Source organism: Xylocopa sonorina, chromosome 6 (assembly GCF_050948175.1).
Source record: "Xylocopa sonorina isolate GNS202 chromosome 6, iyXylSono1_principal, whole genome shotgun sequence".
In the NCBI taxonomy this organism is placed as follows: Eukaryota; Metazoa; Arthropoda; class Insecta; order Hymenoptera; family Apidae; genus Xylocopa; species Xylocopa sonorina.
Window position 1 is genome coordinate 9,422,539 of NC_135198.1, and position 15,625 is coordinate 9,438,163.

Here is a 15,625-nt window from a genome sequence, read left to right on the forward strand (position 1 = left end):
TTGAGACCCGTGGCGCCATCTCTTCGAAGAACGCTCAAACTACTCGCACAGCGTTATCGACAGCGAAGTGAACCAGTACAGACGTGGCGCCGTCTGTCGGGTAAAGTGGGAAGCTTAGTTTCAGCGCTTCTCCGAGAGATGGCGCCACGAGGAAGAAAAACAATTCTTTCACACGTGCGTACACTTAACAAACGACGATAATAATTTAAATAACACTCGTTTGAATGCGTCTGGTATCAAGGGAAAATAATTCACGGTAGACGTTGTTGTTTCTTCTCACTGTATTCAACTTCGGTACATAATCTGGTATTATTCACGCTCGAATAATAACTCGAACATACATCACTCGACTCTAACAAAAGGGGATACGATTATATATTGTTTATCTGCCGTGTAACAGCGTCATTGTGCTTAAATGAACAGTTTAAGAAAAAAAAAGCAAATTAAAACTTAACCAACAACAGCAGTTATCGATTGATCCTTGCAACATGATGGTAATCAGGAACAACTTCACGAGAGTGTGTTCTGTCGAAGAAATGGCGGATTGTTTTTACACGGGGGGATTTGTAAAAATTTGAGCGTGAGACATGTGGGTGTTGTGACGATTCACGAGCAAGTAGTCAATTAAATATCTCTGTCGGCATGAGTGACCACTTTTGGGAATCTTTAGCCGAAGTGTACATCGCGGAACAAGCAGAGGCTTCTGACCCTGATAATTACATTTATTGTCTTTGCAGCAGAGTATTTATTCGGTAAGTACACCTGGAAATTATGAGTCATTTGTTATACCAAGCTCTCGGAGATTTCATCTCGCATCGCATACATCAGCAGTGCTTCTTATTCCTTTCTTAAAAAAATCGCGAAGTACATTACTCCGTTTATCGATCAGTAGTGTGACACATGACCTAACCTTGACACCCACTCGAACAAGCTAGGTCATAATACATTTTTCGCAATCGTAACGAATATTACTCCTTGTTTAACGCACGCTTGTCACGATAATATTTCTATCTCCGTAAGGTAAACGTGTGACGAAGTTTACGGTCGTTCGACGTGCTTTTGTACGCGTTCGTAATCAATTTTTGCGATACATTCTCGAAAATAAACAATGCATACCACGTGGAAATAAATATAAAAGATAAAGAAGCTTTCGCCCTATTGTTTCACGTGTATTTTCTGTAATAAGAAAAGATACGAACAGAAAATCTATATAAATAGCAATCTGGAATATAGATGAAGGGAATCTCCTTTCTTGTTTCTAGAAACCCAGAAGTTTTCACAGCTCTTGCTCCGGAGAATGGAAGCGAAGACGAGGATGTCGAAGGCGATTGTGTAGGAGAAATGTTAGACCTTCATAAAAGGTCTATTATAGAAACACAGTCCATTGAAAAACATGACGTAAGATTGCTTGTTCTTTTTTTCTTTTCACTAAAATGTCTGATTGTTTTCAGTTAATCTACATGGTATATCTATTAGACTTTTGTATATATCGAATAGCATTTGAACGAGAGCATATTTTTTTCTTCCTGAAAATTAGGAAGAACCGGTGAGCTGTTACTGCAGTGCATCACACACAGACAACAATTATTCCACAGATGAACATGACTCTGTTCGTGATTCGGCCCATCGCCCAATCGCACATACCCTCACGCAAAAATTGGGCCTGCACCAGTCCGACTCTGGTGCAGACCTGTCCGAGTATCATGATCAACACGAGGCTAAGAGCATACAAAATTTGTTGGCATCTTATGGAAAAACTTTCCAGACTACTGAGACTGAACTGGAAGATGAACACGAGAAAGTCAATATACTCGCACAGCAACAGAAACAGAAAGACTTAGGATTTGAATCCAAAATAGTAAACATTCTCTCGTCTGATCATCTTACAGATAGCATTGAAGTTTTAAGTTGTGATCCATCCATTTCTAACGATAAAGAGTATTACGTAGATAAACCCTCGTGTACAGTAGATGACAAAGACGTCGAGATACATAACATATTTAAAAATGTTTCCTTAAACGACACGCAGACGTATAGCAAAGACGTCGCGCTTAACTACGATTGTAAACGCAGCTCTCATGATTATCCATACTATCCTATGTACTCTAAAGCTAAGAGTTCGATGGATATAGCGTGGGAAAAGTATTGGTCTCAAAATGGTGAAAATATAATTTGGGCATCTTGGTTCGCGAAGTACGCGGATTATATAAATCCGGAGTATCTACAACAGAACGTTCATTTAATTGGTGACGAGAAATTCGAGATAAAAGAAACGATTGAAAAATTTTCAGAGCAGAACACTTGCTTTCCTAGTCAAGCGCACAGAAATTGTGAACTTGATCGCTCAAATTTCGAAGGGATCTTTAGCAAAACTAGTAGTACTGAAAATGAGGGGAAACTGAAAAATCCGTTCAGCATTAATTTTCCGTTCGACGATATATGCAAACAGGAAATAAATGATACAGACACCGAGGATAATAGAAAGAAATTGGCACATTTCGAGGTGTCGATAGAAGTTGGAGATGGCTGGAATCCATTGAGCCCTCCTAGTATGGAGGAAAGCTATAACCAGCAATCTAACGCGGAAGACGAAAGACTTCTAACAAGGTGCGATTCGATTAACGAATCAATAGCAAAAACGAATGCAACGTCAGATTCGATGACGAACGTCACGAAAATGACCTTAAGTAGTTCTAGCTGCGACTCTATTTCTACGCATTCATCTAGTCTGGTCAGTTCTGTAACTAGTTCCATCGAAAGCAATATGACGAACAACAGTTCTGATCAAGATAACGATCAGTTCACATCCGAGGATACTGACAAGTATTGGCAGCATTTGTGGAAAGACAATTTCCAAATAGAGTATCAAATCCATTATAAGCTATTTATAGAGAAATACAAAAGGGAGCAATCTGAGTTTATTAGTCAAAGTTATTCTCAGGAACATAACGATGTAGATATGAAAGCGATGGAGAATAATGAAAGTATAGACCAAGACTTTACGCAAATCGAAACGGGTACGATTAATAAAATAAATATTCCCGAGAATAAAGATACATCTAATAAAGGCACGATTTATGGTAAAAAAGAAAAGGCGAGGAAAAAACGGCTACTTATGGAATCAGTGGGAATATTCATTAAAAATTTAACGCTGAAAACAGAAACTAACGAACCTGTCGAGGATAAAAACGGAGAGACCACTGAAATGGAATGTTCCCAAGAAGTGACGCATAATGATCCAACTTCGGTTGTGCAAAATGAAAATAGTGCAATTGGACAGAATGGCGGTGGTAATAATACCGTTCAACGAAAATGTTCCGACGGTGGAGATGGAGATGAGCCGAATGAGGATAAACCGGTTACGTTAAAACGGAGGTGCAGTATTTGGTTTTAATTTATGAAAAACGAGAGCAGGACGTGTGCTTTCGCAGGTGTACTCTTCGTACAACGTTTATCTTGATTTCAGTCACGAGGCTGATTACGATGATACAGAAGAAGGTTTAGAATCAGTGAAAAAGGCATTCTCATTGATGGGTTATACTTTCAACGAAAATTGCGAGCAATCAAACTTGCAGGGAGAAGTAGTGTACAAGAAGAAAAATATTAGGTTACAAAATAGGCAATTAAAAATGAAATGGTATAGATCCAAGCCGCCGAATAAACATCTGTACTTCGATGACAACGGAGTAGAAATTACTGACACTATAGACAAAGTAAATTGGATATTTTTACCGCCGATAGAAATATTTGTCGCATCGTAGTTTGGATCACATTTTTTTTCTTTCGCAGGTTAAACATTATTTATCGTATTGTCCCGCTCTGCCGTCAGCAAAAGCAAAATTACAACCCTCTGAAAAAGGTTCCTACACAGCACAATTTACGTCAAGTTCTGATGATGAATGTGATCCTAGCGTTAAGGTAAAGTTACAGTCGAAACGATTTGTATTTAACAAGCCAAGCGCAAGTTCGGTAGAATCAGATAAAAAACAATTCGACGATGCCCACGATGAATTAAATGTGGTCGACAAACGGGAGGACGCGTTTCAAAACACCAAGGATGACGACTTGTACTTTGACCAAGATGAAGCGTGTGATTCTACGAAATATATATCAAAAGAACAACTTCCCGAAAAAAATAAACCCGAAAATTCTAACGCGTTAAACACCAATATGGATGTAGACGAAAACTACGGTAACAACGAAACACAAAATGCGAAATTATCAGATGAAGATGCGGTAAAAAAGACGCAAAAGAAAAAACGGAGGAAGCAATTGAAACGAAATATAAACCTTCCAGTAGAAATAGCCAATGACAAAAGTCTGATGAAATATTGGTTAAATAGGTATCGCTTATATAGCAAGTTTGATCAAGGCATTAAATTGGATCACGGTATGTTTGATACTACGTATTTATGTAACAATGAAGACTTATCTCACCCTTAACGAACCAAGAATACCAACATTTAAACCATTTATTAATGGCGTATGTTTAAAATTTTCATAATAAAATATTTCTCATAGAGAGCTGGTTTTCTACAACACCGGAGAAAATTGCAGAGCACATAGCCGAGAGATGCAGATGTGACACCATAATCGATGCATTCTGTGGCGCAGGAGGAAATGCTATTCAATTTGCTTTTACATGCGAAAGAGGTATTTGCATATATATGTCCCTATATTGTTCATAAAGGAACGGTGGTATCCATCGATTGAATTGCTTGGCTACTTTGATTCTCAGTTGATTTTACCGAAATGGTCGATTTGTTTTGTCGACATTCGTCGACATCGACAATTCGATGATTTCCTAGGCAAATCTTAATACTTTTCATTTCACAGTACTCGCGATAGATATAGATCCAGTTAAGATCGAACTGGCTCGAAATAACGCGCGGGTTTATGGCGTTAGCGACAGAATAGAATTCATAATTGGTGATTTCCTTAAACTCGCACCAAAGTTGATCGCGGACGTCGTGTTTTTGAGTCCACCGTGGGGAGGGCCCGGATACGCCAAGAATGAAACTTATGATCTCAATAACATTATGCATCCCATTGGTGGAGAAAATCTGTTTAATATAGCAAGAAAGATCACAGATCATGTGGCCTACTTTCTACCTAAAAATGTAGATACTATGCAGGTAACATCCAAGAAATGTTCGATATATCATAGAAAATCTCTATGTATTCCATGTTATATATTCGACTATACATTGATCGTTTTATATCGTTCCTTTTTATACATATGTACAAATTTGCAGCTTGCCATGTTAGCCAAAGTAGGTGGTGGTGTAGAAGTGGAGCAGAACTTTCTTGACAGAAAGTTGATAGCTTTAACGGCTTATTATGGCGAACTGCCCAGGGACTGTTAGTTGTGATATGATGTGTAAGTTTCGAGAAGATCCGCGTCAACTGCTTAAAAAAAAAGGGAACTTCTCACATTTCATGAATTATTAGCTGTAAATAATTCGTATCAATTTGCTTAGGTTATTCTGAAGAGAAACAGTATTTTTTATTTTACTACGCGTTTCTTTCCCGTCTTTCTTTTTCCTACTTTTATAAAATGCATATAAAAATGTGACCGTCACATATCACGTGATTTACTCGCATCTATGTATTTTTAAAGTTTCTTTTTTTTTATTGAATTTTTTCTGAAAATAATGTGATTTATATGTCCACCAATTACTTTTTTCTTACCAATCTGGCGCTTAAGCAAATTGATGACGAAGATTCAATTTGTGGGGACATATTTGTGAAATTCGACAATTAATATGTGAACACTCTTAAAAAAAAAATCTTAACCTCAATTCTTCCATAGCAATAAGCATTATTTTTACCTGACATCTAATTAAGTGAAAAAAAACACTAGAACATTTTTCTTTAGTCCATCGTGTAAAATATTATTTTAATCGTATTGCGAATCATACGAGACATTGCAATTTTACATTTTACAACGGTTTCCAGATTATTATTTTACAATTTTTATGTACACTTCTACTAATTTCCTATTAATTATCAATAAATACATTCAAAATCTTAAAAACGTGGTTTCAGCACATAATAAATTACTTCTGTAGTAAAGGCTAAAATAAAAAATCTTCAAAATTACTTTCTTTAACCATAAAATCTTATTTTAGGAAAAAAGTAAAGCTTCTTTGCAACAAACATGAACATCATTAATGCGATCAACCGATTGAAAATGTGCATACGCTTTCGTTATTTTAAAACCAATGTACAAAGGTTAATTCTTCCTTCTTTAAAATGAAATATTTGAATCATTGAACTTATCTTTGCGAACGCAATGTACAATTCCGAAAATATTACCATAATTAGGATTTTAAAAAATTGAAACATTGCTCCTATTTTTCTTTTTATCAAAAAAAAAAAAAAGGGAACATGTTTCATACCTTCTAAGTAACGCGTGACTAGCATTTCTTCGTTTACTTTTGAAACATAAATTTCTGATGGTTTCTAAATGTACAGAAATAGCTTTATCAAGAGTAATCCAATTCTTCTATATTTTTCACGTATCAACATTAATCGTTACGCCAGATTCTTCAGGTTCCGCTGGTATAGTTATACCTCCAGTGTCTATGCTTTCTTCCTCTTCCCTTGGAATTTTTAAAAAACAATGCATCGTTTCTTCGTCTTCTTGTTCGATCGCTGAATTACTTTTAGTTTCACTCTCTCGCGTTGGCAGTGAACCCTCAAGATGTTTCGACGGTATCTGTATCGTGATCGTTTGGGACGTACCATCCGCGGATGTTGAGGAAGACATTAAGTTGGCTTCTAAAGTATCTCCCACTTTTGAAAAGGCACCCAAGCAGCTATAAATTAATTGTGCCGCTGCAATATTACCAGGAAAAACTTCGACGTTTTCACTATCTGAGAAAAATATACGGTTTCATATTAATAGCTATGCTTGTAAATATAATAGAGAATATTAGATACGTAAATATCATCATAAAAAGTAGATACATACCCTTTTTTTGCATATTTGCTTTAATCAGTCCTTTTTCATGGTCTCTTACATGTTGTATGTAACTTTCATTTTTCACAGTTTTAAAAGGACATAGATCACACGTAAATAAACCGGATAGTAAGGGATGTCTAGATTTTAAATGATTTTTATAACTGCTACTCTGTATCGCAGTATAAGAACAATGTGGGCATTTGTAAGGTCTGAATCCTGCAGATATAGATTTATATCATTTTTAGATACAGGTGTATATCATGTCATACTTTCTTTTCGTTTATACATACCTGTATGTTGCATGATGTGACGTCGCAATGTATTATGATCGCCAGTTTTGTATTCGCAAAGTTCGCAACTAAATGGTTTGTCTCCAGTATGTTGTCGCAGATGCATTTGCAACATTGCTTTCCTAGCGCTGGAGTGCCCGCAAACGTTACAAACGTATGGACGCAGTTTTGAATGTACTGCTTGGATGTGACTTTTCAGGCATTTAGAGTTTGCATAAGTCTTTCCACACATATCACATTTCTTCGAAGTATACCATCGTGTTACTTCCAACGTTTTACGATCCAAATGCATAACTCTGTGATTACGTAGTTGGCTTGCTTGTTTAAAACATTTACCACATTCCGAACATTCGTACTCACGTGTCTCACTGTGCACTCGCATGTGAGTCAAAAGTTTCACCATTGTTGCGCTTTTGTATGCTTTACATATTTTACAAGTGAATAAACCTATATCTAGAGAGGAAAATATTTTTGTTAGAAAAGGTATATTTCGATATTTTATTATCACATGCCGATATTGAATGAATTTACCAATTTGATGCTTCTTCCATAAATGTAAGCTGCACTGTCTCCATTTGGTGAATTTCATATCGCGACAAACACTACATTTGAACGCTGTTCCATTTTGCGATTCTGTGTGGCAAAGCGCATGTTGCTGCATTGTTTCCTCTGTACAGAATTTGTAGGGACATCCTCGATATGAACATCTACAATAGTACAATTGTAAGTAAGAATAATACGCGTTCTCCATAGATTAATAATAACATACATACTTTATGTTTCTTTCCATTAGTTCAATCATTTTTTTATTGAGCATATATTCAGAATTTAAAGGTTTTTGAATTTTAACTTGACGTTTTATATCATTATTTTCAACACTCTGTCCTATACACTCTAACAACCCGGAGTCTTTTGAGTCATCTGTTATATTCTCTTTACCACCTTTATTGGCTCCTGTGTCTGTTAATTGATGATCCTGAAATAAAAATTATCCACACAATGCATCCATTTACATGTTAGTAATCCTTAAAATATAATAAATAAGTATTAAGTAATTACATTTATCATATGTTCTTTACAATCTTCTATAGATGGGAAGCAATTAGAACATTCTCCACACATGTACAGCAATTTTACTTCATCTGTATTTTTAGATTCTTCTTTTATCTGTAGAATGGAAAGATTAAGTTATCGATTCAAAATATATAAGTGACAGTAACAGGAAAACTTACTTCTATGTCCGCTTTTGGATTTACATGCGTTTTCTGAAAATGCTGTAATAATTGAGTTTTGTCTTGAGTAGTATAAGTACATATTTTACACTTGAATGCTGTTACAACTTCCACAAAATCATTGGCATTTACATTATGCTTTTCCACAATAAAATTCTTCTCATTTTGCCCTGTGACAATTTCATATTGTTCTTGGGAATGTTCATCGATATTTTCAATTAATAATCCATCGTTAGTAATATACTGCGGTTCACAATTATCATCTTCCTTAGATAATAACATTGTTTTCTCTTGTGATTCATTTTGATCTATAACTTGATTGAAATTTAGTTCTTGTAATTCTCCATTTTGAAACGCATAGACTTGACCATCTAAGCAAACTAAAGAAATTGATTCATCCTCTTTTTCCATTTGTGGTTCATCTATAATATCAATTGCATTTTGCTCTTGATTGGTTGTTTTTACTACATCTATAGCCGGATCTGATATAGTTTGCAGAATATATCTGGTGCCATTTATTTCATAACTTAAATACGAAGAATCATCTACACCTGTTTCTTCGTTCATGGTGATAGTATTTAATTAAATAATAATCATGTTAAAAATGCTTGATATTCAAATTAACAGTAACATTTTGCCTGTAACACAAGTATATACAATGGAGATTAGTATTTGCCATTACAAAAGTAAACATTTATTCATTTGCAAAGCGGATCAGTATAAATTAAAAGTAAAAATTGATTAACATTATAGAACAAAAATGTAGTATACAATCAATAAAGTATTAATATTTGTACACAAATTTTATATACATATATACATATGTATATAGCATAGTCTGTTGGGATAACAAAACATTTAGTATTTGTTTACTTTCACAATACATTACCTTTTGCATACAAATATCTTGCAAATTATACTAAACATAGTAATTTTTGCCTATACAAAATACTCGAAATAAAAGCAAATTACTTATAGTTATATTTTAAAATATCTGTATCCGCGTAAAAATTACTGAAGAGGTTATCCTAGGGTCGATTCGTAACATGACTTAAAAATGTAACTTTCCTAATAATAACTGAAGTCAAATTGTTATATCTTTTTTGGGTCAAGTAAAATGTTTCAAAAATTGTCATCTTTTTATAGTTAACCGTATTCACAGCTGTTCAAATTCGAAAATCATGTTACGCGAAAGTAACTCGCGCGTTCTATGCGTCTGGTTCGAGATTTAAAACGGAACTTGAAAGATCAATTATAAATAGCTTATATATTATAAAAGCAACGAGTTTTACTTACAAGTAAGTGATTTAAGTCAAGTGATGAACAAGAATACTGAAAAAATGACATAAACGTCAAATTTTAATACATTATCCATGAGATCCGTGATATTCCACCATTTTGCATCACGTGATACCGCGAAATTTAGCATAATCTACAATAAACTACATTTGCGAGGGACGTCTGGTATTTCATTTGATATTCATTTAAAAATCGTTTACTACGGTGGTTTTTTTTTATTTATATTTCGTATATTTATAGTATTTTATTGCACTTTATAAAATATAACTATCTTGGGAATATTATACTCAATTATATTTCATATTTAACAATAAATTTATCAACATTGATGTTACTATAATAATAACTGGACATACATTCCATGAAAAGTTATTACACATTATATATATTATTAATGCTTACATCATTGTGGATAAAAATAAATATGTAGTTTCAATATTACAAAAAATACCTCACAATTGTAAAGTAAAAACCAACTTACATTTTACTGTTCTTTCACTGAATGTACATTAGGAGTCTTTTCAGCATTTTGTCTAGCAATCTCTGGAAAGAACTGTGAGTTGTATTTTTGCTTAATGGTAGGTTTAGGAGCAATCTCAGGAGTTGTTGCTGGAATTGGATCTCCCCTTAATTTAGCCAACAAAGCTTCAGTCCTTAATTTTTCACTCTGTTCTCTTAACAATCTTTCTGCTCTTAATTTCTGCATATCTATATTTGTTTTATCTATGTCTTCTTTTTCCCTCCTTCCATACTTTTCCCTTTTATGTTTCTTCGATTTCTTATGTTTGTGCTTTTTTACAGATCTTTTATGATCTGAATCACTATCGTCTGAATCATCCTTTTTTCTCTTGAAAGACTCTGGCTTATTTTTCAAACTACTTTCCGTGGAACTTGCTCCCATAATACTTAAATATTTTCTGATATCTTGAATGGGATCAGCTAATGCTTTCTTCTTAACTTGTACTTCCACATCCTTTTCCGTATCTTTCAATCTATCGGGTAACTCTTCGTACCAATTCTTTTTGCCTGTTGCTTCATTAGTGTCTTGTCCAAGATACGTAAGATAGCCAATCTGTTTCTCGTATTTCTCCTTCTCTTCTTTCTTTTCTTTTTCGTGCTCTTCATTAGGTCTGTTATAATCAAGCTTTCCTTGTTCAAGTTCGGCGAAAAAGTTGACGTGATCCCATGTTGAGGAAGACACGTCGGTTTCACTTTTCAATGTCTCTGTTCTTCCATCGTACTTCGATCTAGCTTTCTCCCGCAAGAGATTAATTCTAGCTTCGGTTTCCTAAACAGATGATCTTTTATTATAGAAACAGCTAGGTTCTTATTCTCGCTTATACTTACAGCTTTTTGAGCTCGTTCTTGTTTGACCCTTTCTTCTTCCGCGGCTTTTGCTTCATCACGTCGTACGCGAGCAATATTCTCCTTAGTACGAACATGCCACCTGAAAAAAATAATTTTTAATGTAACTAAGTAATTCTTTATAGCATTACTACACAATAACCAGCTTTAATTATACCTTTTCTTTGGTAGAATATTCATATTGATTCAAATGCGATTGTCCTTTACGAAAAATCCAAATTCAGTTAAACACTTTTATAGTTGTAACTATTTAATTTTATTGATAAATATTTTTAACAAATTGTGGTACAAATAAATATATATATATATATACAATGTATAAAAATTGTTGTCGTGGCTTTCAATGCACAAAGTAATTCAGAAGTCGAATTACAACTGTTTTGACAGGTTGAGGTTACTTTTCTGTAGTGGTAGTCGTGTTGCATAACAGCAGATCGCTTCAGACTCAAGCGTCGTATTTTGTACATACATTGAACACAATCAGGAGATTCTTGTTCCAAAACTATTTTTTAAGCAAGTAAGTGTACAATTTTCATCACGAATAGCAAATAATTAGATAATTATCAAACGAACATATATAAAACTTCCTAATATCTCCGATATTTACGTATAGGTTAATCTAACCTTAAAGTCGAATTTAATGTGTCAAATAATACTTTTAATTCAAGTTCGCTTTGATAAATGTTTTCGTTTAAACTAGTTTTTATCTAAATTGTGAATAAATTACATGAATAAACACTTATATACAGTACAGTATTTCTTTTATAGAAAATAAATAAATTTCACAATGGCTGCGACAATGCCAATAAATCCAAAACCATTCCTAAATGGTTTAACCGGCAAACCTGTCATGGTAAAACTAAAGTGGGGCCACGAATATAAAGGTTATCTTGTATCTGTCGACGGTTATATGAATTTGCAATTAGCCAACACAGAGGAACATATAGATGGAAATTGTGCTGGTAGTCTTGGTGAAGTTCTAATCAGATGTAACAATGTGTTGTATATCAGAGGCGTTGAAGAAGAAGATGAGGAAGGAGAAATGAAGGATTAGATATTTCATACATTAAGTTAGAATATTTTTTACTTTTAAGTCGGGTAACACCGGAAAATAATAATAAAAATATATTTTCTAAACCTATGTCAATTTATTTGTCGGCAAAATACATCATAGTGAGCTATTCCAATGGCATAGTATAGGTTTAACAAAACTTTCATCGACAAGGTATAGAGTATTTGCATAAACTTAATTACGTTTTGGGACATTCGTTATGATATATTTTGGTCTTGATCTGAATATCAATTTCTTTTTTACAATTGCTTTAATAGTATATTCTGTTGTTATTTCAGAATTGCTTGCCGAATTATCTGCCTCATTGTTTTTCTTTACTAAAACTGCTAATGGTTTTGGTAGTGCCATTTCCTTTCCATACAATACATGTGAACCGATTATAAGTATAGGAGTACCAGATTTTGTGAAGTGTAAATCTCCGATATACTTTTTCGTGATATCGGTAGAATTATATTTTAAATCACCTTGCAATTCGATAATTGCCCAGTCTTCAAGTTCACCATCTCTATAAAAAGAAACATAAAGAATTTATTATTTATACGAAACGTTGAAACAATCAGTAATTTACGAATTGAAATATAAATAAGTACCTTTTTATCGGTATGATCATGCCGAGTTTTGGCGGCAAATAGTGTTTCACACATACGTATATGTGCATATGTGATCATATGCGTGAAGTTACTAGACATCGGATGAAGGCTTAGGTCGAGTTTGCAATGAGAAATAAACTAGTAAAATTCTTCAATTTGTGTAACATAATTACTATTTACTGTCGGAAAATTGGATTTAAATTTTAAACAATAATTTTTAAGATTATAAAAATTACATGAGCTATATGCATAGTTTTATATAAATAATTTCTTGACAAAGGAATCTTACAAAAGCGGAAATGAATGAATCATTCTCTCTTTCTTAAGTAATAGAGTTAATCAATTTAACACTGATACAAATTTCATATACTTATATCTTCTCACGTCTTACGTAGTAAAAATGTACATGCTGAAACATTTATATATGACTAACATTTCTAATTATAATTTACTTTTATTTTTTTAATATATCACGCGTGGAAACAGTAATTTAAATGTTTGCAATTACACAATAGCTAAAACTTGAGTAGAAAAATGATATCATAGGCAAAGCTAAAATAAAATAGTTCAATGAATTTGGTCTAAGCAACAACGGTAATAAGAATAGATAGTGGCATTGAACATATGTATTTTATATAATTTTACTTGCATGTCAAATGATACATAAACCCAGATATTTCCATTAAAAAATATCGATTCATGGTTTTTTGAAAAAATACCAAACGACAATGCAAGTTCGGAATTTGCAAACATAATATATATATGTAGCTGTATTTATAATTGTTTACAACTGGAATAATATGCGAGAATGTTTTATTTGCATATATATCTATGTGCATCTCGTATCATTTATTGTAGATGTAGAAAGCATATTATAGTATACCTCCTTTCAATTATGAAAACAATATAATGGGGTTGTTTGTATTGGTCCTGTGCTTGTATATATAAAAGTGCAGAGGAACAATCCTTTGTTTCTTAAAACGAACACCCCATTTTATTTTATTTTTTCCTAGTATTCTTTGTGATGTTAGAAAGTGACATTATAGTTCATAGTATTATATATTACCTTATGTGAGAAAGTGTCATACACGTTAGATACACGTTCCCTTTGTCCGTAATATGTATATCTACATGTGTATATGTAAGAATGTTGCAAATTATTAGCAATGCAAACTTACATGTACATGCACGAGAATGTAATATATCTATCAAGTGTTGTCCTAGGAGGACTCTCTTGTATGTCATATTACTATAAACATTTGATCTAAATATATTATTATGCGACATAGATGTTAGAGGAATCGGTTTTAAAATATTTGCGATTGATTGTCTCGTTCGGGGTATTACATGGGGCCTTCTATCATACTAATTTTCATTGTACAATAATAAATGCTGCGTCCAAAGCACAAAAGTGCAATAATAAATGCACCTAGAAAGAAAATCAAAAAAAGGGACGTATAGAGGAAAGAGTAACTTATTGCTTAAATAATATATACATTACTACATTTAAAAGTTCATACACTTGGTATACGTTTAAAATTGAAGAGACTTTATCATACTTACCAACATAGGCTACATAAATTCCACCTCTATTTTTTGCATACGTATGTGTTCCAACCTGAAAATAAAGTAATATCAATTGTAATCCATTTAAAAATTATTCAAATTATCTTGAATCTTAATTACATAATTTCATTACCTTTCATATAAAGGTACTTACTGTCACAGCTATTGCGATTACTAAGGCTATTATACCGACGATAATGAATGCAATACCTCGACCCCTAGCAAAGTCTGGGCCGACGGAAGATATTTTTCGGCAATGTGGACATCGAGCCAAAGCGTTGTTTAAGGTGTTAAACTGAAATTAGGACTAATATAATTAGTTACATGAATAATGAAATGTACATCGTTGGGCATGGTCTTTTATTGTAACTCCTTACCAAAAATGTATCATGACAGTGAGCGCAGCATACCCTACACATTCCAGGCATAGATAAAACAGGTGGTGTAATCGGACTTGGAGCAAGATTAATAATACGTTTACAATTTGGCCTTGGACAAGCGATACGTTGTGATGAACTCTTACATATTAACAAACAATTACAAGGACAGCGAACATATTTTTTTCCAGGTGGTGCGTTTCGTATGGGCTACAAAACAACAGTGTCAACACTTTCATTTATCGACAGATAGCTTTGCAATTAAATAAATTGGGATGAAAACGTACTGTAGCCTCGTTGCATTGACAACACTTGACGACGTGTTGATCCCTTTTACCAGAAATATCTATCATAGCTTGACAAACTCTACATGTAACCATAGGCATACCACTTTGATTGCCTGATTCATATGGAGGTGGTACCTCATCAGGACCTATCGCAGATACTGTACTGACAGCCGATTGCGTTTCATCTAAAGTGGAATACGTGATGGGTAACGACAAGCGCAATCGGATTAAACAAACTTTAATCCCTTCCGCGATTAAATATCGAATATTATTTACCTGCCGTGACGAATTCGCTGCCGTGTGAATTATAATTAACATTCTCGTTTTTTAACAGGGGCTGCCGTTCGCCCTTCTTCCCGTCACCCATGTCGATCTATTAATTTACTACTTAACGACAACAATTTATTTCAAGTATTGTTTGACAGTACTCCCGGTGCTCCGATGACAAGGATGACAAAATACAAATTTTTCTAACACCCTCCGTGGTTCTGTCTCTTTATAGAAGAGAAACTGTTCGTCGCAACGCGGTATGCACCCTATTAATACATCACGGATATATCAATGGATTGGTTTAGGAATC

The 15,625-nt window shown here is 33.8% G+C and overlaps 6 protein-coding genes across 13 annotated transcripts in view; 2 read left to right on the forward strand and 4 right to left on the reverse strand.

Annotated features, from left to right (window-relative positions):
* The window catches only part of Smf (small ribonucleoprotein particle protein SmF), a 29,298-nt gene extending 15,498 nt beyond the window's left edge, over positions 1–13,800 (forward strand). The window contains exons 1-3 of one of the 3 annotated variants that reach the window (XM_076896338.1): positions 11,580–11,670; positions 11,922–12,251; positions 12,504–13,800. In XM_076896338.1, coding sequence (XP_076752453.1) covers positions 11,941–12,207 — 267 coding nt within the window. In that variant the 5' untranslated portion in view covers positions 11,580–11,670; positions 11,922–11,940 and the 3' untranslated portion in view covers positions 12,208–12,251; positions 12,504–13,800. Of the gene's footprint in view, positions 1–11,579; positions 11,671–11,921; positions 12,295–12,503 lie in introns of those variants that run through there. The other 2 variants (XM_076896337.1, XM_076896339.1) reach the window with 2 other exon arrangements.
* Positions 448–5,392, forward strand: Tgs1 (Trimethylguanosine synthase 1). Of its 2 annotated transcripts, none has more exons than XM_076896322.1 (8): positions 448–752; positions 1,263–1,398; positions 1,538–3,375; positions 3,467–3,713; positions 3,790–4,390; positions 4,522–4,653; positions 4,837–5,135; positions 5,256–5,392. In XM_076896322.1, the coding sequence occupies exons 1-8, from the start codon at positions 643–645 to the stop codon at positions 5,364–5,366; spliced, it is 3,474 nt and encodes a 1,157-aa protein (XP_076752437.1). In that variant the 5' UTR covers positions 448–642; the 3' UTR covers positions 5,367–5,392. The 2 variants fall into 2 exon arrangements, with proteins under 2 accessions (XP_076752437.1, XP_076752438.1); XM_076896323.1 differs by lacking the exon at positions 448–752 and adding an exon at positions 864–935.
* Positions 5,275–10,394, reverse strand: LOC143424328 (uncharacterized). Of its 4 annotated transcripts, XR_013101922.1 has the most exons (9): positions 9,786–9,911; positions 8,490–9,127; positions 8,317–8,424; positions 8,031–8,233; positions 7,789–7,964; positions 7,258–7,710; positions 6,977–7,183; positions 6,402–6,879; positions 5,275–5,406 (listed from the first exon to the last, which is right to left on the reverse strand). XR_013101922.1 is itself a non-coding variant. In XM_076896326.1 (8 exons), the coding sequence occupies exons 2-8, from the start codon at positions 9,054–9,056 to the stop codon at positions 6,518–6,520; spliced, it is 2,076 nt and encodes a 691-aa protein (XP_076752441.1). In that variant the 5' UTR covers positions 9,057–9,127; positions 10,270–10,394; the 3' UTR covers positions 6,100–6,517. The 4 variants fall into 4 exon arrangements, 3 of the variants coding, with proteins under 3 accessions (XP_076752441.1, XP_076752439.1, XP_076752440.1); XM_076896326.1 differs by lacking the exons at positions 5,275–5,406; positions 9,786–9,911 and adding an exon at positions 10,270–10,394 and having other exon boundaries at positions 6,100–6,879; XM_076896324.1 differs by lacking the exon at positions 5,275–5,406 and having other exon boundaries at positions 6,100–6,879.
* Positions 10,273–11,373, reverse strand: LOC143424332 (leukocyte receptor cluster member 1 homolog). The gene is made up of 3 exons (XM_076896332.1): positions 11,311–11,373; positions 11,136–11,235; positions 10,273–11,076 (listed from the first exon to the last, which is right to left on the reverse strand). Exons 1-3 carry the CDS (start codon positions 11,331–11,333, stop codon positions 10,273–10,275), a joined length of 927 nt encoding a protein of 308 aa, XP_076752447.1. The 5' UTR covers positions 11,334–11,373.
* Positions 12,295–12,960, reverse strand: LOC143424335 (chromosome transmission fidelity protein 8 homolog). The gene is made up of 2 exons (XM_076896336.1): positions 12,816–12,960; positions 12,295–12,730 (listed from the first exon to the last, which is right to left on the reverse strand). The coding sequence occupies exons 1-2, from the start codon at positions 12,881–12,883 to the stop codon at positions 12,400–12,402; spliced, it is 399 nt and encodes a 132-aa protein (XP_076752451.1). The 5' UTR covers positions 12,884–12,960; the 3' UTR covers positions 12,295–12,399.
* A 42-nt stretch (positions 13,801–13,842) lies between the features above and the next one.
* LOC143424333 (type 2 phosphatidylinositol 4,5-bisphosphate 4-phosphatase) lies at positions 13,843–15,563 on the reverse strand. Of its 2 annotated transcripts, XM_076896333.1 has the most exons (6): positions 15,322–15,563; positions 15,046–15,230; positions 14,759–14,968; positions 14,536–14,676; positions 14,379–14,433; positions 13,843–14,244 (listed from the first exon to the last, which is right to left on the reverse strand). In XM_076896333.1, the coding sequence occupies exons 1-6, from the start codon at positions 15,410–15,412 to the stop codon at positions 14,159–14,161; spliced, it is 768 nt and encodes a 255-aa protein (XP_076752448.1). In that variant the 5' UTR covers positions 15,413–15,563; the 3' UTR covers positions 13,843–14,158. The 2 variants fall into 2 exon arrangements, with proteins under 2 accessions (XP_076752448.1, XP_076752449.1); XM_076896334.1 differs by lacking the exon at positions 13,843–14,244 and having other exon boundaries at positions 14,387–14,433; positions 14,515–14,676.
* Positions 15,564–15,625: the final 62 nt, after the last annotated feature.